This window comes from Leptodactylus fuscus, chromosome 2 (assembly GCF_031893055.1).
Source record: "Leptodactylus fuscus isolate aLepFus1 chromosome 2, aLepFus1.hap2, whole genome shotgun sequence".
In the NCBI taxonomy this organism is placed as follows: Eukaryota; Metazoa; Chordata; class Amphibia; order Anura; family Leptodactylidae; genus Leptodactylus; species Leptodactylus fuscus.
In genome coordinates, this window is record NC_134266.1 from 271,115,279 (window position 1) to 271,136,548 (window position 21,270).

At 46.9% G+C, this 21,270-nt stretch overlaps 1 protein-coding gene across 1 annotated transcript; it reads right to left on the reverse strand.

Moving 5' to 3' along the window:
- Positions 1-653: 653 nt before the first annotated feature.
- Positions 654-21,061, reverse strand: TSKU (tsukushi, small leucine rich proteoglycan). Its single transcript, XM_075262996.1, has 2 exons — positions 20,890-21,061; positions 654-1,940 (listed from the first exon to the last, which is right to left on the reverse strand). The coding sequence occupies exon 2, from the start codon at positions 1,930-1,932 to the stop codon at positions 877-879; it is 1,056 nt and encodes a 351-aa protein (XP_075119097.1). The 5' UTR covers positions 1,933-1,940; positions 20,890-21,061; the 3' UTR covers positions 654-876.
- Between the last annotated feature and the right edge of the window lie 209 nt (positions 21,062-21,270).

The following is a 21,270-nucleotide window of genomic DNA, read 5'->3' on the forward strand; positions in this document are numbered from 1 at the left end:
ACCGTGGTCCCGAGTGTCCATTCTTTTGGTCTGTTGTCGATCAATGGAGCTTGAGGGTCCCCTTTAGAGGTATTGCTAATGGTGGAACGCTGCTTTGGATCACATGACCCAGGGGTTGACGTCACTAGGAACCCCAGGTCATAGTATGCCCCTCCCCCCTCCTTCCCCGATCTCACCTGTACACTTGTGCTAAGAGGGGGCATAACATGACCTGGGGTTTCTGGCAACGTCAACCCCTGGGTCATGTGATCCAAAGCAGCGTTCCACCATTAGCAACCCTCCGACCAGGTAAGTAAATTACAACTATGGACAACCCCTCTAATGGGTCCCTCAAGCTCCACTGATGTCCAATGGACCCCCATCACCCAGGTGAACATTAATATACAACCCTTCGCCATCACTCCTGCCCCGACAGGGGCAAAAAATACAATTCTGGTGTTCTGGTTAATGTCCAGAAAGTGTCTTCCGCCCGGACCACCCGCTCCTAGACATCGCCCCAAATTACAGCCATTACGTTCTCGTTTTTTCCATTTTCCCAGCACGACACTTCACGTGAACTTTAAAACTTATTTTATTTGAGTATAGCAAGTAAAAAAAAAAAAAAAAAAAAAAAAAAATTCCATGAAAAAAAAAAAAAAAAAAAAAAAGGTTCGATGAATTGATAGAAAATGGAAATTGGTCTGGCGTGAAATTGTGACTTTGTATATCTGTACAAAATGTGCATCCGATATACCGAGAAGTCGAGTAAAATTGCTCATAAAAATTTTAAAAAATAAATTATCGACAATCATTATTTGTTTTTTTTTTCCCCAAAAAAGGCACATAATCTCCCAAAAAGGCAGCGATCTGTACAAGAGAAACGGTCACTTGTGGTCCTTACAAAACATCTTGTGCTGATACAGCACCTCGATCGTTCCGACAGACCAGAACTTCCCTCCGGACCAGGCCGTTCTGGAGATGGAACTGGTCTTCTTTCATGGTCTTTATACAATGGATATGGTTCCCCCAAGTGACGCTTTTCATAGCAGGTAAGTGGTGTAGGGTGTCCTTCGGTAAAGACGCCACCCCAGAATTTAACAAGTTCAACTCTTGCAAGGACCTTAAACCATACAAGACCTCCTCTGAGAGCGAGACCAGCCTCGGATTGTTGGAGAGGTCAAGAACTTGGAGAGACGACAATTCTCTAAAGCTTTTCGGAGCGATCTCTCTCAAATTTGGCATATGACTCAACGACAGATGGGTTAAGCTTTTAAGACCCAAAAAGTTATGTTCCTCGATTTTGGAAATTGGGTTCCTATCCAAATTAAGAGACTGTAAAGAAAGTCCTTGAAGGCCTTGGACGGAACCGAGTCTATTTCCCGATAAATCCAAGCTGCGAATATTTGGAAGAGGATCGTTCGACGCCTTGGCTACGGAACGAATCAAGTTATTGGAAAGATCGATGTTTATGGCTTTCCCGTTATTTTGGGAGGTGAACGTACCCATCTTGATCTCCACCAGCTTGTTGAAACTTAGATCGAGTTCGACAAGAGGGCAATAAAAAAAGCTGTGGTCCGGGAGAGCCTCCAACCGGTTATGGCTCAGATCCAAAGACTCCAAGTATCTCAGTTTGGAGAACGTCGATGAAGACATTTTCACTATTTGGTTGTAACTCAAGTTTAGGTTGATCAACGTTGTGTACCCAGGTCCGGACAAGACGGACTCGTTGACATTTTCCAGTTTGTTTGAGGAAAGATCCAGGTAAGAGGTGTCCAGTGGGAGAGAAACCGGAACAATGTGGGATCCGACCCCACTACAATCCACTTTGGTCAGGCTAAAGCTGTCGAACAACCCGAAACTTTCAACTTCACAGGAACATCCCGGGAAACAAGGCTTGCTTGCCGCCACGATGCTGGCGAGGAATATTACGCAATACCACGAAGACGGCCCCATCGTTACACCTAAATGGAGGAAACAAATAGGCAAGTCAATACATCAGACCACAAGACTGTGTATAATTCTAGACAGCACGGTCCATATCACTATACACAAGACGCCCTGGTTATACCAACATGGCAGAAGTCCAGGTAGCACCAAGATGGCACCACTACTAGCATTCTACTGGTCCCGCTATTAAGAGCTGTATCCAGTCTTCTGGAGACAATGCCATCCCTGATCCCAACAGTCATGTCGCGTCTCAGCCGCCTGATTACGGAACGGGCGCAGCATGTAGTAAGTCGATAAAGCAATTTTTACCCTCCATAATTGGCAGAATTTTATAAGAGCAACTAGCTTGGAGTTCCCAGTAATCAGTTCCTGATAATACCCTGTCCCACAAAGAGCCCATGTTTTATTATGACACATAGCTCGGGCACAGCATGTGGCCCCATTACCAGTCTCTCAGGGACATCTCCTGCGCCACAAGTGTAAATATTAAGCAATTACTGCCGGAGCACAAAGGGATGGGGCCCCATTATCTGCCGAGACACAGCCGCTTTTATATTTCATACAAGCCCCACCGGCAGAAGGAAAGGCTTCCTAAAAACTCGGCTTATTAGGAACAAACAGAACCCGAGCAAGTCTTAAAAGGCTAGATCGAAAGAGGAAAAATTTCGAATTCGGTGGTTACCAATATGGACATCATTATAGCTGGTTCAAGGGTCAACTCCCGGCCTTTTAATAGAAGGAAGGAGAGGCTTTACTCCAATCCAACTCTCTGAAAGGAGTTGTCGTGTTCCCATTACCCTCCACCGTTATTGGATTCCCCATAGTGTGGTGCTGCAATCACATGTATTTTTGGTGGTCAGGGTGCCCCCCATTTTAGTATCAGTACACCACTGGACCTAGTAGGTGGACACCATCACATCTACGTGACCTTGTAGGCCAGCCAATGCCAAAACCATGGGCGTTCACATGGACTTGGGTCCAAAAAGATTCTGCAGGTATTGGATAAGGTTAAAGGCATCCTATCATTAGAATCCATTTTTTTCTAACTAACACGTAGGAATAGCCTTAAGAAAGGTTATTCTTCTCCTACTATGTCTTCTCCGTGCCGCCATTTGGTAGGTATTCCGTTTTCCATTTTCGTCCTGTGAGAGAACTCATTTGCATAGAGGGTGGTGCCCAGCGCTCAAACAGCACTAGGGGCGTCCCCAATGCTGCGAGAGAACTCTCCAGCGCCGCCTCGACGCATCGTCTTCCGGCCCGGCTTTCAATCTTCTACGAATGCGCAATCGGCTCTGCCAGTGGGCAAAGATGACTGCATCTGCACGTGGCCATTTTTTTGTGGCCAACTCTTGTAGTAAGTGGCCACAAAAAAATGGCTGCGCCCAGGTGCAGTCTGCTCTGCCCCAGGCCTGCTGGCAGAGCCGACTGCACATGCGTATTAGATTGAAAGCCAGGCCGGAAGATGACGAGTAGAGGCCAGTTTCTGAAGAAGATGGAGGCGGCGCTGGAGAGTTAGGGACACCCCCAGTGCTGTTTGAGTGCTAGAGCCCACCCCCAGTGCTGCGAGAGAACCATTAGCATAAAGACGGAAAACGGAATATCTACCGAACGGCCACACATCCAAAGGTGGGAGAAGAATAGCCTTTCTTAGGGCTATTCCTACCTGTTAGTTAGAAAATAAGGGATTCTAATGATAGGATCCCTTTAAGGTCAGCACACTTAAGTTCCTCCATATTAGATTCGTCATCTGGTTCTCCATAATTTCCAAAAACACTGGAGGCAACAATTTTGTAAGATTTCTACGTCGGCTGTAATTTTTGATGAACGGCAACGATAAAACAAGTGGCCCCAAAAAACCCTCCAAAACAACCAATACCTCCTGACCACAAAACCAGGCACACACTAGCATAAAAAAATCCTCCCAAAAAACAAAGCCCCCCATAAAGCCATAACTTCGTAAGTACAATCTATGGGAATCCATCAAACCTAAGATGGCTTCAGCTGATGGACAGCTTTGGTTTCTTCACGTAGGAAGTCTTAGATTTTTTTTTTCCCCCCAGCAAATGGCTGAGCAAAAGCAAACAAGGAACAAAAGGATCTGGTATGTTAAAATCCAAAAGGTGGCTGACCCTTCTTTCCTGGACATCTGCCATGGGGGAGGGTCAGCGCCCCCCACAGACACTAGATGGGTGGCCAATGTCTCTGAAGTCATCGGGTCCAGCTGACGTTAACATGACTCGCCTTGTCGAGATCGGTAACATATAATTAAGACGTTTACATAACACGGGCCGATAGTCCCAGGAAAATATTAGCATATCCTGTAAATCCGGAATATAACCCCTCCCTGATGATCATAGAAACCTCGTGTATCAGAATCGGCTCGAGATCATCCAAAAAGTCCAACTTTTTATGCACTGATCGGATCCCTGACTTTTTTGGGGTGACCCCCAACTGGACTGCATATTAAACATTTGCCCCATCAGTGCTCTATAAAGGGTTAATCCTCCGCTCTTCATGTTTTTTTGGAAAATGAGACGATCCGTTCGGCTTTTGGTTCAGCAGACTGGCACGGGGGGCTCGAATTCAGAGAATTAGGACCAATTCGGAGTAGGAATATTCAGATTTTCTGCCCCCAAATGAATATTTTCTGCCCCCTGCACCAATATTTTTGGATTGGGCCTTTTAGCAATTTTGTATCCCCCAGGAATTGTGCCCAGCTCAATAAGGACAACAGCCTGAAAAGCTTTGAAAAAAATCCCAGTATATAGTGTCTGAGATCTAGCAGAGCTGAGTTTGGTCCCCTCACAAATAACTGACCACCCCTTTAAATCGAACGAATAGGTGTAGTGGCAATCTATGGACTAGCCCTTTAAGACTCACACCATTACCCTCCAATCTGCAGAGCATCGCCTCCATCTACAGGGCTGTGATTTCCCAATATCCACCATCTAATAGGAGTCCAATCGCCTACAAGGGCCTGATATTATAGGTCACGTTTTGCTCTCAGGGGAGACAATTTTCGTTCATTTCCCACTAGGGAAGCCGGTTCTGATCATGAAGCGAAACGCGTGGGGGGCAGATGAGACCCGAGGAGGCGATAATTGATGTGGAAACTGGTCCAGGCAGGATTCCACATCCACTTTAGAAGACATCCTGCAAGATTAGCACCAGGGCTGTCCCCGGGGACAACTATTCCAGGAATGTTTACAGAGGTGTCAGATTAGAAGGTGAAAGAATCAGAGGTTAGAACAACATCAGGGCAGCCCGGGAACATGGATCTATAAATATACTGTATAAGATTACACCACAGGAGGAGACAAAAAATTCTATAGTAAAGTTTCAAATTCTAAATTCTAAGAGGCGACCGCCATATTGGAAGTACTACACCATGTATCCAACGTGTTATAGGGATACAACACTGAATTTTGTGGCCATCAAGGCTCAGATTTGTTGCCCTCAACTCTTTGGAAGGAAGCCGCCATGTTTTCTAACACTAGACAACCCCTTTAAATAAGTCTAAGGGGTTTGACCATCACAAGTCTGAGGGGTGGAGCTTGTCCTCTTGCTCAGTCATGGTCTTTTCCGCAGTGGCTCGCTACGTGAGGCCTTAGCCATAGGTGGTTTTCCCAATAGGTAGAGCGTAAAGGCCTACATAAAATTCTTAAAGGGATCCTATCGTTGGATACCCTTTTATCTGACTAACACATAGGCTATTCTTCTCCGTGCCACCGTTCGGTATAAATCCTGGTTTTTGTCAGTATGCAAAGGAGTTCTCTCGCAGCACTGGGGGCGGGCCCCAGCACTCAAACAGCACTGGGGGTGACCCCAATGCTGCGAGAGAACTCTCCAGCGACACTTCCATCTTCTTTTGGAACAACCTCTCCCTGTGTCTTCTTCCGTCCTGGGTTTCAATCTTCTAGGCCACAAGAAAATGGCCGCTTACAGCAGCTTACTGTGTGAGCGGCCATTTTCTTGTGGCCCGGGCATGCATCAGCTCTGCCCGAGGCCTAGAAGATTGAAACCCAGGACAGAAGACAACACAGGAAGAAGCCGTTCCTGAAGATGAAGGCGGCGCTGGAGAGTTCTCTCGCAGCATTGGGGACGCCCCCAGTGCTGCGAAAGAACTAATCTGCATACCGAAGAAAACAGGGATTTCTACCAAACGGCGGCGCAGAGAAGACATCTAAAGGTAGGAGAAGAATAGACTTTAAGGCAGAAAAAAAAAAAAAGGGTATCCAATGATGGGATCCCTTTAAAGGAGAACTCCAGTTCTCAGTTTAAAGCATCTAAGCAGAACTATGAATTCAGCTCTGGACAGGACTGGAGCTTTAACCTGATATGACATTTTTTGGAGTTACAATGTTGGCGAAGAACACCGTGAGCAGAACGACTCCATCAGATAATGAGATGTCTTCGGTTTTCAGGACTGCACAAAATAATGCGACATTTAATGATTTTTATAAAGAGAAAAATATAAAAAGTAACAAAACCCGCCCGTTCTATAATGCACGCTTTATGTCCCGAGCGGCGACTGAAAATACGGGGCCTGTCACACCGGAGGAGGTTTGATAAAATGGCACCGCGCTAAATCAATAAACCTATTTCTCGCTCTTCCTGCGAGCCAAACTCCTGCCGCAAGTCCGCACGAAACAGGAATTTATCACCCGCTGAAGACCTCTTAAAGCAAAACACCATCCGAATAGAATACTACGCCTGTTCCTGAGCTCTGGTGAAGAGGTTCATGCTACTGACTTTAGTCTATGAGGCAGGAAGTAGCTATCTGACATGGTTGATACCTTCGCCAGCCATATTGGCTTTCACGGAGGAAATTTCTGTCACCCGGTCATGCACAGGCTGCTCCGCCAGAGTGGTCAGACACAAGGACAACCCCTTACCCATCCTTCTAAAAGTACAAAGACACGCGTGACCATCTCTGCCTGTAGCTTACACCCCATAACTTATCAAACCACCGGCAAACTGCATCGTACGTGCCTCTGGTCCTGCACCATCGCATGGCCACCAGTCAATACCCTGTGTCTTGCATGGCGACTCTTAAGACACCCAGTTGGCCATGGACTATAATCTCACCATGTGGCTTCAGATCAGGTCCAAGAGCTCCAACTCAGAGAGTCCTAGTGATAAAGTCACCGATGTCTGTCCTAAGGGAACTCCCTTTAAGGATTCACATCCACAGAAGTATCATGACTAGAGATAAGCGAGTAGTATTCGATCGACTACCTCGCCGTCATAGGAATGCGTGTAAGCGACCGTACAGCAAGGGAATGTTCGATGCGTTCAACTCCTTGGTGTTCAGCCGCTTACACACATTCCTATGGCGGCGAGGTATTCGATCGAATACTACTTGCTCATCTCTAATTACATCCTTTAGTAGTCGCCCCCTTTACTGATTCCAGCACAGTTGGATTTTTTTTCCTCTAGCCCCCACCATTTCAAAGCAACTGGTGCTGTCAATTTTGGTGCCTGATAGACTGTCAGATGGGCGGTCTCAGGCAGGAAAAGGCAACAGGGTGGGATTTCGAACTCTGACGCTTCATTTCTGACGGGACAGTATTGGGGAGCTCTGAATTTCACCTCCTGCTTCAGACTGTCCATCTCACAGATATATCAGGTACCAAAGCTAACAACACTGGTTGCTCAGGCATGGCGGGGGAAAAAAAAAATCCAGCTGTGTTGGATTCAGTGGAGGGGCGGCTATTAAAGGATACAGAGAGTCATAATATCGAGTGGTTGTCATATTAATATTAAAATTCTATTTATTAATATAGTTATTGAAATTAGAATTAAATAAAATTTAGAAATATTTTAATTGATGGCATAAACAGATTTTTTTTGGCTTTAAATAAGACGCACGCCCTGCAGATTATTCCTACAATTCCTAACCTAAATTAACCACCCGGTGCCCAGGTCCTTGTGGGAGAACATGTGCAGGTAATGAGGCCAGCGCCAGCAGAGTTCCTCCGCACATGTTCTTGTTTTCTCGCAGCCTTTGCTGGTAAATTGTTAATCTGCTCTTTTTTTTTTAAAGAGGCAGCAGCGGCAGCCGGGGAGGCGAGAACAGCTGAATCCTGCACAAATACTGACACTCCGCCCTGGAAACAGCTCGTTGACGCGGAGTTAATTATAAGGGACCAGCAGTCTGGGGGGAGGGGAGTGGGCACCCACCAGCCAGGCCGGGCGGGCACTCACAGATCTGGGCAAACGGAAAAATCTGCAACTTTCTAATATACTTTGTAGCAATTTTTCACCATTTTCATGATCTCTGCTTGCTGTCTGAATGGAAACCTTCTAGATCAGATCCAGTGACTTACCAATACTTTAAGGAGCTGAGGGTTTGTTACAGTTGTAGGGCGAGAAGCAAAGTATATTGGAACGTTGTAGAAGTTTCGTTATAGAACTAGATGACATCTTATCTAAAAGGAAATGTAACATGCATGCTGAGCTGTGCAAAGTAACACACTTGGCTCTGCTACATCATCATCACTTCTTATCTGTAGGACGCGGCTATCTAATGTAGTCGCCATTTCAAAGGAGGACCGTTCGGATTCTCATTGATGTTATGAAATGGATGTTGGCCCTATTTAGAATCTGATATACTCCATGCTGACGCTCTCCTCCCGTCACCAGCTCTGATCCACAGAGTCTTTCCCTACTAGTAGTCGATAGCTGGCGGGGTCAGACTCCTCCTGACACTGACCACTGAGGCAAGTCCTTGTCTTTAGCTGGGAGGGATCTTGCTGCAGCAGAAATCTTCCTCCAACTTCAGAATATGTTCAATGGTGTTTGATATTCACAATTGGTCGTCAATATCAGATCAGCGAAGGGCGGAAAGACACGTGGCCAAGCTGGGTCACTGGAGCTCAGCCCTGTCCATATCTAGCAACAATACACAAGTCCCAGAAAACCCCTTTAACATGGGGTCAGTAGGGAACATCATTGGAAAACCCCTTTAATATGGTGTCAGTGATGGACATTAACGGGGAAAACCCCTTTAATATGGGGTCAGTGGTGGACATCAATGGAAAAACCCCTTTAATATGGGGTCAGTGATGGACATTAACGGGGAAAACCCCTTTAATATGGGGTCAGTGGTGGACATTAACGGGGAAAACCCCTTTAATATGGGGTCAGTGGTGGACATCAATGGAAAAACCCCTTTAATATGGGGTCAGTGGTGGACATTAATGGGGAAAACCCCTTTAATATGGGGTCAGTGGTGGACATCAATGGAAAACCCCTTTAATATGGGGTCAGTAGCGGACATCATTGGAAAACCCCTTTAATATGGGGTCAGTGGTGAACATCATTTGAAAACCCCTTTAATATGGGGTCAGGGTGGACATCAATGGAAAACCCCTTTAATATGGGATCAGTGGTGGACATTAATGGGGAAAACCTCTTTAATTTGGGGTCAGTGGTGGACATCATTGGAAAACCCCTTTAATATAGGGTCAGTAGTGGACATCACTGGAAAACCCCTTTAACATGGGGTCAGTGGTGGACATCGATGGAAAACCCCTTTAATATGGGGTCACTGGTGGACATTTACAGGGAAAACCCCTTTAATATGGGGTCAGTGGTGGACATCAATGGAAAACCCCTTTAATATGGGGTCAGTGGTGGACATCGATGGAAAACCCCTTTAATATGGGGTCACTGGTGGACATTTACAGGGAAAACCCCTTTAATATGGGGTCAGTGGTGGACATCAATGGAAAACCCCTTTAATATGGGGTCAGTGGTGGACATCAATGGAAAACCCCTTTAACATGGGGTCAGTGGTGGACATCAATGGAAAACCCCTTTAACATGGGGTCAGTGGTGGACATCAATGGAAAACCCCTTTAATATGGGGTCAGTGGTGGACATCATTGGAAAACCCCTTTAATATGGGGTCAGTGGTGGACATCAATGGAAAACCCCTTTAATATGGGGTCAGTGGTGGACGTCAATGGAAAACCCCTTTAATATGGGGTTAGTGGTGGACATCAATGGAAAACCCCTTTAATTTGGGGTCAGTGGTGGATATCAATGGAAAACCCCTTTAATATGAGGTCAGTGGTGGACATCAATGGAAAACCCCTTTAATATGGGGTCAGTGGTGGACATCATTGGAAAACCCCTTTAATATGGGGTCAGTGGTGGACATCAATGGAAAACCCCTTTAATATGGGGTCAGTGGTGGACGTCAATGGAAAACCCCTTTAATATGGGGTTAGTGGTGGACATCAATGGAAAACCCCTTTAATTTGGGGTCAGTGGTGGACATCAATGGAAAACCCCTTTAATATGGGGTCAGTGGTGGACATAGTAAACCCCTTTAATATGGGGTCAGTGGTGGACATAGTAAACCCCTTTAAACCTCCATCCCCAAAGTTCCATCCAAAGAAACTACAACGCATTTTTCCTCCAATCACAACCAAAGCTGTTTCGAAAATTCCGTTTGGAGCTCATTTGCATATGATAAAATCAGCGACATCTCCGCAGCGCAGGCAGCGATTCACGAGGGGGAAACGCCATTTGATTCGGATGACCCCAACTTATCCATCCAGCCCCGCAGATGGATATGTCGGGTTCTGGTGACAATCCCTTTAAATGTGAAGAATTCGAATACAAAGTCTATTAGAACGCCGGAGAACATTTCATTCAGCAAAATCCCTTTAAGGGAAATTATTCTGCAAGTTATTCCTGGAAAAGATGAGAGAAGTCTCCCGGGATACAGGTGAGGACTCCGACATCTACGCCGTGGGCAGCGATACAGCTGGACACCCCCGGGCTCCTACACACAGGTGTGCGGCACCACAATGTGTTTTACTGCGGGGGGCGGGGGACCCGGTAATAACTGGAAAATAAGTCACTGAGGGGTTACAGTCTACTCCAATATCTACAAGTGCAGGATATGGAAACTACACAATGGGCTGGAGGTGGAATACTGACCTAATACATGCGGGCTTCTTAAAGGGCTCATATAAAAGGAGAAGAAAAAAAAAATCTGATCATCAACAGCGCCATCATCATTCATTGGTAGTGTCTGGTATTGCAGTTCAGTCTCATTGAAGTGAACGGGGATGAATTTCAATACCAGACACAGCCCAAGGTGGCGCAAGTGCTCCGCACTCCTATGGAAGTGTTGCCTTATGCCCTGGGCCATGTTCCGGTGAGCTCTGCGGCCTCTTCACTTACTAAGCACAGTGTCGTACAATGCATAGTGGTTGTGCTTGGTACTGCAGTGCACTTGAATGGGACTGAGCTGTGATCAGGTTACGTGACCGATGAACATGGTATCAGACGGTCTGTGCAGCGGCGTTGGCACTCACTGCTGCTGCGTTAAATAGCTGATCCACAGGGTCCTGAATCTTTCATGGATGAGACATCGCGTTCAATGGTCACATTACCACAGCTCAGTCCCATTCAAGCGAACGGAAGTGAGCTGCAATACCAGACACAGCCACTATACACACACTGTGCTGTGCTTGGTCAGTAGTGAAGAGTCACCCAAACACTGCAGTGGGTACAATCCGCTGATCAGCCACGGGCCCAGGTGTCAGACCCCTGCCGATCTTCAACTGGCGACCTATTCAGGGGACAAGTCCATCATTTAGCCTTTAAAGTTATATATGAAGACACTTTGCTTTAATTAGAAAGCCCCCCACCCAGAGGCTGCCATAGGTGACCATGGACGAGGGGGGCGCTCTTGATCTCAGTTTAGTAACCAAACCACATTAAGCATGGTCAAATGACAAACCCGGCTCTGCTCCATCTGCGCACAGCGTTGGGTTTGTAGTGCGGGTTAAAGTTCAGCCAGTGCCTGAGTCATGCGGTGTCCATGGAGGAGCAGAGTCCGCTCAGCACCCCGGAGATAACAAGACCCTGTTGTTTTATAGGCCAGGAACAAAAGGCAAAGTGACACAAACTTGTGAAAGTGGAAGGAGTCACTTAGGTCTACTGTATGAGGGAGACAAAAGCTCCCTGTGTGAAAGCATGACCGGGGAGAGGGGGCGGGGGGCCCTACTGTGCGCAGAATACAAATTATATCCTCCTCTGTCTCTACCATCCACCCATCACTTACTTCTATCCAGATGGATTCAACGGTCAGAAAGCAAAGTGACGAAAGGGGGAAAAAAAATAAAATAAATAAATTAATGAACTTTTTGTTTTTGCACAAGTTTTAACCGGAATTTTTGAAAATTTTTCCTAACTGAATAATAGCCCGTGCTTGTAGCAAATTTATAAAAAGATTAAAAATAAAGAAAAAAAAAAATTGGAAAAAAAAAAAAAAAAAAAAAAAAAAAAAAAAAATCACATGAATGCACAAGGCTTGGCGTTCTCCGGAAAAGAAAAAAGGAGAAGCAGAAGATTTACTAGGACGAGTGGGTGTAATTGTTAGGGCGGTGTACACACACACAGGCACGGACAATATTATGACTATGGGTAAAATTACCAGGAAATTGAGGAAAGTTCGGTCATCATCAAGTCATAGAAGTGCACAAGAAAATTTAAAGGGGTTCTCCACATTGTACAGTCATTGTCTGTTAGAAGGGTGGTCAAAAATAAACTGCTATGATCGGAGGGAGAATCAAGTGTTTCGATTTTCCTGCAGTGCCTCCGCAGGGCTGATGATGCATTACATGGTGGCCATTAAGATGATCCAGTCAGGACCTCCAGAGAAAGAACTCCTCTTTGGAAACAGTCTTGGGCCGACTATGTGATGTCAAGACTGATTATCGCACCCACTTACAAATGCCCAGATGTTAGGGTTGAGACTATTTTAAAATCTGGTTTCCGATCATTTTCCAGCCGATCCCGATTGTGAAATTTGCTCGATCGCCGATTGGAATCCGATCTTTTCCGATCCCTCAACCCTAGTCAATGCTTCTCTATGGAAAAAGTCACTTTTAGGGGTGAGCCGATCTTGAGATAACCTTCGACCTCAATCCCGCTGGAAAAGATCGGGATCGGAATTCCGATCGCTGATCAGAATCCGATCTTTTCCGATCCCTCATCCCTACCAGATACCCCTTTAAACTGGGCCGACATGTTGGGTGGCCACGATGGTGATGGCACTGCAGTCAACGATAGTTGTCAATTGTGAGGTCACGACGCAACCCCTGATCTTCACGTTGAGACAAGAGTCGCCCTGTAGCCTCGGCCTTAGACGGGCACAGACCGTACATTTTTGACGTCAGACCCCCGAACGCCAAAACCACTTCCTCATCCTATGACACAAGTACAAGGATGAATCACAGGAGACTCAGTGACAACCCACAGAGTTGTAATCAGAGCCATATTGGTTGTCGAACTCTTCCGGGAACTTGGCAGAAGATAGCAACACGCCAGAAGGAAATACCCTTTAAGGCCGCAGCATGTGTCGTTATTTGTAGGTCCAGTCGCTTTTTGGAATGAGGGCCATACAGGACGCCCGCCAGAGGGTCTATTAGTCATGTGAAGGATCTCCCATTTACTGCCTCTATAGTCTCCTGAACACTGGCTACAGTTTTACAAGTTGTCGCCCACCATAAAACAGGATCTTACATGCTGAACAGGGGCCATAAACCACAGGGGCACTTAGTATTCCGGCCCACACTCCCCCAGCAGCAGCAGAACGGACTGCGAGCCAAGACTGGAGGCCGCGAGACGCTCACCCCATTGTGCAAACGGGACAAGATTCAACATGAGACGGACCGCAGCTCGCCACGACTTCTATAGGATGGGAAATGTGTGGAAGAAACACAAAATGGGAGGGAGGACCGCGAGGAAGAAAGATGGGCCATTAGTCAATATGGACATGGTGGTGGAGGGCCCCGAGCAATTGCCCCTTTGTTCTGTCTGCTCACAGATTTACAAGGCCATGCTGCATATAATGTACCATGGATGTCCCCAAAGGGGAACCGGGTCAGGAGACATGGCGTACACCCCACTACTTCATAGTTCCATCTTGTGATTCGTCGCTAGGATTTAGAGGAGTGGGGGGGGGGGGTCCAACACCGGGTATCTAAATGACAGATGCCGCTTCCATGTCATAGGCATCCCACGTCAGACGGCCTCTCTATAGCTTGGTCCCTTTCAAGCGAATGGTCTGAGCTGCAATACCAGGCACAACCACTATACACTATAGGGCGCTGTGCTTTGTCACTAGTGAAGGGGTCGGTGTGCTCTTTTAAACTCTGCTGTCCCTTCAAACAGCTGATCGGTAATGTGCCAAGTGTTGGACTCCCACCGATCTGATAGGGCCGACCTATGCCAAGAATGAACCACCACTATTTTAGTCCCGGAAACCCCCTTTAAAAACCCCTACTTTAATACTAGAAGTAGGTCACCGATGGCATTGTCTTGTAGCTCAGCAGGGACGGGGCAAATATGTTTGGAGGTTTTGCCAAAATTTTTGCATGCTCATTTGTCTCATAGGATGCCATATGGATGTCGGACAGGTGTCGCCTATAGGACGCCCCTATCTATGCAAACTCTCCGCGTTACATGGTGACCTACATATTTTTGGATTTCGATAAAACCCGCCAACAGGACCTCTATGAGAACCGAATAAGACTCATGATCCAGCCATGTGCACACGGTCCTCACCTCGGAGGGCCGCAACAGATAGCCGACGCCAATTAAATTTCGACCAGTCCCGAGCTATACAGGAGCATAAGGATAGGGAAGGGCCGCCGCTCTTAAAGCCATTCATTTGCCTTTTCAGGACCCAGCTTGTCCTTGGCCACACCCATCAGTGACATCACTCCCTACCACGATGACGTCACCCGTGGCTCTACCCCAGCCAACACATTCTTCGAGGATTATCGCACCTCATGACAGACGGCTGACTTTCGTCAGACCACACCGCAGAGAAATATTTTTGGGTGATGCCCCTTTAAATTTCACCAACACATCCCCCCCCCCCCCCCCAAAAAAAAGAAAGTCACGAGATTTCCTGACGTCTAATCGGCGCGGCCAAATCTCTTACGGATACCTTATCACCCATCTCGTCTTACATAAAAACCTAAAGAACGTGATGGTAACGGACCCAATAACCGCCACATCCTATTGTGGTCGCCGACTAAACTTTTAACCCCTGACACAATGTGGTGACGGACCAGCTGCAGTATGTCAAACCGATAAAGATTTGTACCAATCAGAACTCAGCTTTCAATCTTTAAACTCCTCTGAGGAAATGAGAGCTGTGCTGCGATTGGCTGCCATGGGCAACAGTCTCCTCGGCCTCACTACATTAGAATAGCGGCCCATGACCAATCAGAACGCTGCTTTCATTCTTTAAACTGCTCTGAAAAGATAAGAGCCGTGTTGTGATTGGTTGCTGAGGGTAACAAGGCCCAATTTGTAATTAAAGGGGTTTTCCAGTCTTATTAATGGCTATGGGCCGGAGTACCTCTTCTGTTCAAGGCGTTTGGAGACCCCGCAGTGTTTGGATGAATGTTGCGGCCTCTTCACTGCTTATAACAACAGCGCCGTACTAGTATAGTGGTTGTGCGTGGCATCGCAGTTCAGCCAATTTACTTGAATGGGACTGAGATGCGAATAGGCATGTGACTGATAAACATAATTAGCCAGTGACATGGAGGGTGCGCTGCTATGGCATCCAACATGGGGGTCCTGTGTGTCAGATCTCCACTGGTTGCCAATTGATGACCTATCCATTCAACATGGCCGACACGGGGATGTGACCGGACTAATTCTCACGTGTATGGCCGACTACACTGCAGCTCATTCGACAACCCTGTGTCCCAAACCATGTGCTTTGTTACACACAATACCCAGGTACACATCCATATTCGCCAAGAGTCCCCATTTTTCAGTCTCAAAACGCAAGAGGATTTGGATTTATGCAAAGCCCATCCGAAGACAGCGGACGTTTTGGGGGGACAACCCCGTGTGTTCCAGGCGTTCCGCCATTTTGGTACGGGTGGTATTACCAAAGCTCATCAGTCACCGAACTTTACAGTCATAATGGGTGGACTCCCAAGGGACCCCACCCGAGCCCTGCCTAGAGACGAAGACATTACACCCATACGATAGATGAAACCCGGCGAACTCTGCTCAATTTTAGCAAAGGTCGGATCGTTGCAGTCAGAGATTAGTCACAGCCGACACTTCCCAATCTGTTACCACATCAATGACTCACTGCAATCCGATCCAATCCAATCTGACAGATCTGCTGTGTGCAACCAACCACATCCTACAAGAGAATGACCACCCTGGGGTAGTACAAGAGGATGAGCATGGGGTGGGTAAATAGGTAATGGCAGATCTGCCCCTGGAGGATACACCGATTGTGGCTTAAAGGGGATGTCCATTTAGGAATAATAAGGCTTATGGGGTATAATGGGTCCCCTGACAATAGCAGCAGGATCCTGTAATGAGTTGTGCTAGGCGGACAACCCCTTTAAATAACGATGGTCACAAGGGGTCATCCTTAAAGGGGTGTTACTAAAGCTCCCGATGATGAATTCGACACGACAAGATCTCTGCTTGGGTCCATGAACGAAGACTAACCACAATCCTGACTGAATGCTTCTCATAGCTGAGGCTTTGTTACCATTGCATGCCGTGGTTAGAAATAGTCCAGCACAATAATCAGGGTCTGTAAAAAGCTGGGTGACAACCATTATAGGGGTAACCACCAGAATTATGGCAAGGCCTCGGGTGACCAAATATCTCCACATGACTAATGGAAGTGAATGGAGTCAAAGCGACGACTACTGGAGCAGTGCACCGGCTAGGCCGCAATACACTAACATCAGCGTAAGAGTCGCGGGGGCGACCGCCACGTGAGCCAACGGTCACCCTAATCTAAGTCGCTCTCTTCAGTTATATTATAAAGCCAACTTATACAGCAGGCAGATCAGGAGCTTGGGAAAGTTGGGTTTTTATGAAACCATGAACTAACTTTAATCTGTGCAGCGTGTCAGGCAGAAGACAATGGTGAGGTCCACACAGGGAGCTGTAGTCCCATCCCCCACACCCATTTCTGCTGTCCAGAACAGATGAAAAGCGGATTTTTTGGGACTATTGTAATTCTAGGAATATGCTCTGGGGATCGCAGCTGCGGGAAGGCGCTCACAACTAACCGAGCCTGGAAAATGTAATGACGGGAGGTGCAGACTTATACAACGGGGGATATTAAGTGTGAAACCCCTTTAGTAGAAGATGAGCGTTGTAGTACGGCACAATCATTAACCGTTCATTTCTCGCTGCTGAGGGTTTGGTACATTTGCATCAGTATAGATTGTTCTCTGAACTAAACATATCATCAGGACAAATCTAAGGTGCAGGGATCCTTTAGTGGGCTGATCTGGGCAATCCTGGTCCATGATCGTTTTAAGGACCAGTCGCAACGGGTGAATTTTGCCTGCCGTAAGGCTAACCATACAGATGAGATACCCACCGGCCAACAAGCTAGCCATACATATTAAACCAATAACGCTGCATTTTTTCCACCATTCGTTTGGTGCATTTTTAATGGCAACCAACTGCAAAGTGTGAACAAACTTACCGTCTATTCCCAAATGGCGGTTTATGCCAACCTAATGGTCCGATTTGTGAATTTGCAAAAAACAGGTAAGGTCTTCATGTAAAATTTTTTTTTTTTTTTTAAGTAATATCCACAATCTTGACTGTATTTATTATGCTTACTTATATAGCGCCATCCTATTCCGCAGCGCTTTACAGATATTGTCAGTTACTGTCCCATATAGCGCTCACAATCTACATTCCCTATCAGTATGTCTTCGGTGTGTTGGAGGAAACCGGAGTACCCGGAGGAAACCCACGCAAACACGGAGAGAACATACAGATGTTACCCTTGGCAGGATTTGAACCCAGGACTCCAGCGCTGCAAGGCTACAGTGCTAACCACTGAGCCACCGTGCTTCCCGTGTGAACAACCCCTTAAAGATGTTGCACAGAAGTAGTTACGGAGGGGGGGGGGGGGGGTGTTTGGAGCAGCAGCTGAAGGACCTACATCTGTTCTGTCAAGTATGGCCGCATTTAGATTGCAAGCTCTTGTGCACAGGTCGGACATACCATTCCCCTTTAAGTACCGCATTTGTCTATACTACCCAATGCGCCATATAGTAAGCCATGCTCAGATATAGCAGAGCCCAGTTTGTCATGATATTGGAAAGAGCTATACGATATGACAGTCTCGAGAAGGTTACGCGACATCTTCAGCTCTGCTACATCTACATCATTAGGTCACGGAGCGCGCCAAGATTTCCCCAAGTCGGCAGTTCGCTTCCTTCGGACAGCTGTGGATCGGTTTGACTCCTGCACAGTCTTGCCATAGACCAGCTGGGCAGCTGTGGGCAGTCACCGGGCAGCCGAGGAGGAGGAGGAGGGACGCTCGGCGCAGCTACTGATCAAATTACTTGCAGCCGTGGCAATTTCAACTCCACTCAAGAAATGGGGAGAAAAAAAAAGAAAAAAAAACCTAAACCACAAAGGTCTTCCCTATACACAACCCAGCACAGGGTCACACGCTAAACCTCTCACCCTCACCACCACCCCAAACACTATGACGCACTATTGTCAGATCACGTCACTAAAAGCCAAAAACTGCAAAGTTACCAAATCCTATTTACTAACAATAGTCAAAAAAAAAAAATTTGACCTCTCAGCGAAACATCTGCAGGCCCTAAGGGCGTATTCAGACAGTCAGGATGAGAGCAGTTAACACTACATTGGAAAAAAAAAACTGCATGCAGTTTTTGGTTTTAGCAAAAAATTGCAAATTTTTCAATGCAGTTTTGACTGTACCCAAGGTGACTATCTGAATGCACCCCGATACCCCTAGGCTGTGGGAAGATGTCGGGGTGCAGTCAGACAGTGACATTGGCTGCAGTCTAGTCAGTTTTATTCACAAGTTAAAAAAAACCGTACAGAATTTTTTTTTCCAGTGCAGGTTTAACTGACTAATGCAACCCAAGACCTTCCTACAACACAAGGCTACTTCTGAATGTACCCCAATACCTACACACTAAGGGTAGGGCTCCACCCGAATGCGCACCAATACCCCCCACAATGGGACGATCAGGCCTAAGACCACGACCACACGGTGGCCAGGATCGCCCTTCAACGCCAACGCGTAGAGCGATATTGCGGTGCTGAGGATGTTGCAATCCGGCAGCACCCTCGGGGCTACAATGTGAAGTATTCACTTATACTGGTGATGGGGTTGCAGGGTGACATGACAATTTTTGGACTTGCCCAAATCTGACCACAGGCCGAGCAATTCCAACTTCCCGTCAACAACCAGAATTGATAGATCCCTTATACACAGATTATCTACAAAGTGCTAGGTCATCGTTTGCAACCCAAAACATATACAGCAATGAGTCTGATCCCTTATAATAGAGCACATGCAGGATATTACTGAAAAGGGGACACATGCGGCGCCGCTGATCTCCAGTCCAACATCTAGTTGGAACCTTGTTTCTGCAGAATATCCGCCAGTCCCCAAATCTATGATCCAGTCCCCAAATCTATGGAACCACTTTGCGGATAAAAAGGCCACCATGTCTGAACTCTGCCAATCCCAGACAACTTTTTGGGTGGTCAATTCCCCTAAGTCCCTGTCATGTACATCATTGAAAGCGGAGGCTGCAGACTGTGTGCGAACTGTAGTCAACCATCTACAGGACAGGGGGTTATAAAGAGATGGGAATAAATATGGAATCATGCAGGGTCAGGGCGGTGAACACCAAAGCTAGAAGTAGTCCATTGTCAGAAAAGTGAATTACAGCAGTTTGTTGTTGTCGTGGTCACACCTCACTCCGGGGAAAGTGAATGGAATCAAATGGAAACAAAGTTACAAGTGACGTCTTCTGATTGTTAGTAAATAACATGCGAGGAAAAGCCATAGAGCGTACCTGGAGGGAAAGGGGCCGAGTATGAACAGGGTGCAATGGAGGGGTAGAGGTTAAATGCAGTGTATAGGAGGAAGGTATGGAAACTGTAGGGGCATGGCTGTTATACAGGGGATAGGAGTGTAAGAAGAGAGCAATGCAATGGAAACAGCAGGGGTGGTGAGGGGTTAACTGCAACATATGCTATATATATATACATAGCTTGGGATGATGTATATAACCCCAGTAAGGGAGGTTTGCAAAAAAGTGAGTGAACCCATGTCAGCGGATACAACATATAGGAAGAGATCAACATAGTATAGGACTACAATGTATAAGACTAAATCTAGTCTATAGGAGCAGTGTATAAAAGTAAGTGACCCCTTACCTCCTAGGCAAGGGTTAGCACAATGTACAGTATACCAAGCTTCAGACCATGCAGTATATAAAAAAGTAAGTGAACCCTATACAAGAGGATTGCATCAATGTTACAACAGTCATGTGGGCTATGTAGGGGTTAACCAAAATCTAAATCTCATATAAATATCAGTGACCCCTTGCTTCCTATGAAGAGGTTAATACAACATATAAGCTGAGTGCAGAGCTATAAGTGAAGCCGTGTATGAGGTGTTAAGGGGTTAAGTCAAGGTCTAGGGAGTCCATGGGGGCCATGTGAGTGTATAGGATCCTTCTATGGGGGTGAGGGGGTTAATGCAATGTGTAGGGGCAGCGCGAGCCATGTGAATGGGGTTAATGCAAAGCATGAGGGGATTAAAAGGGTTAACCCAACATCTAGGAAGTTTAATAGGGGGGGGGGGCGTATGTGGAAATGAAGGGGTTAATACAGTATATAGGAAAAGTGCATCAAGTGGAAGGGGTTTGCACTGTGGTTAGTGAAAGGGTTAATGCATATAAAGTCAGTGGGGAGAGGGTTAATCCAGTGTATAGGGGCTGTGCAGCCACGCAGGGGTTAATCCCCGGTCCAGGACGCCGGCAGTGAAGTTAGTGCAGCCATGCTGCAGGGCAGGATCCGCTCCAGTGTGTTGGGGGAAGTTGCTGAGGCTGCTGGAGCTTGTAGTCCTCCTCTTACCTGCACGGAGCTGTGTCCAGGGGGCTTCTCCTCAGGGGCAGGGGCACCAGTCCTGGCTCATCCTGTCTGGGCTGCCACTTTGCCGCTGTTGCTTTCATTTATAGCCTTCGTTTAGAGGCCAGGAGCTCCCCCTCCTCCTCTGAGTGTTGCCTGCCTGCCCAGTGACTGCCCAGTGCCTGCCGCTGCCGCTGGAGTCAGCCCTGCATTCTCCTGCACACTACTGCCTGCCTGTGAGGGAGCGTCTGCAAAGAGCAGGGACTGGGAGAAGCGCACAAAGCCAAGGCACCGTGTCACGGGATCTGGAGCCGCCACAGGGGAAGCCGCTCATTAACCCTTTACTGACAACCCCTTTTTTTGGGGCTCATTCTCCTTTTATGTGAC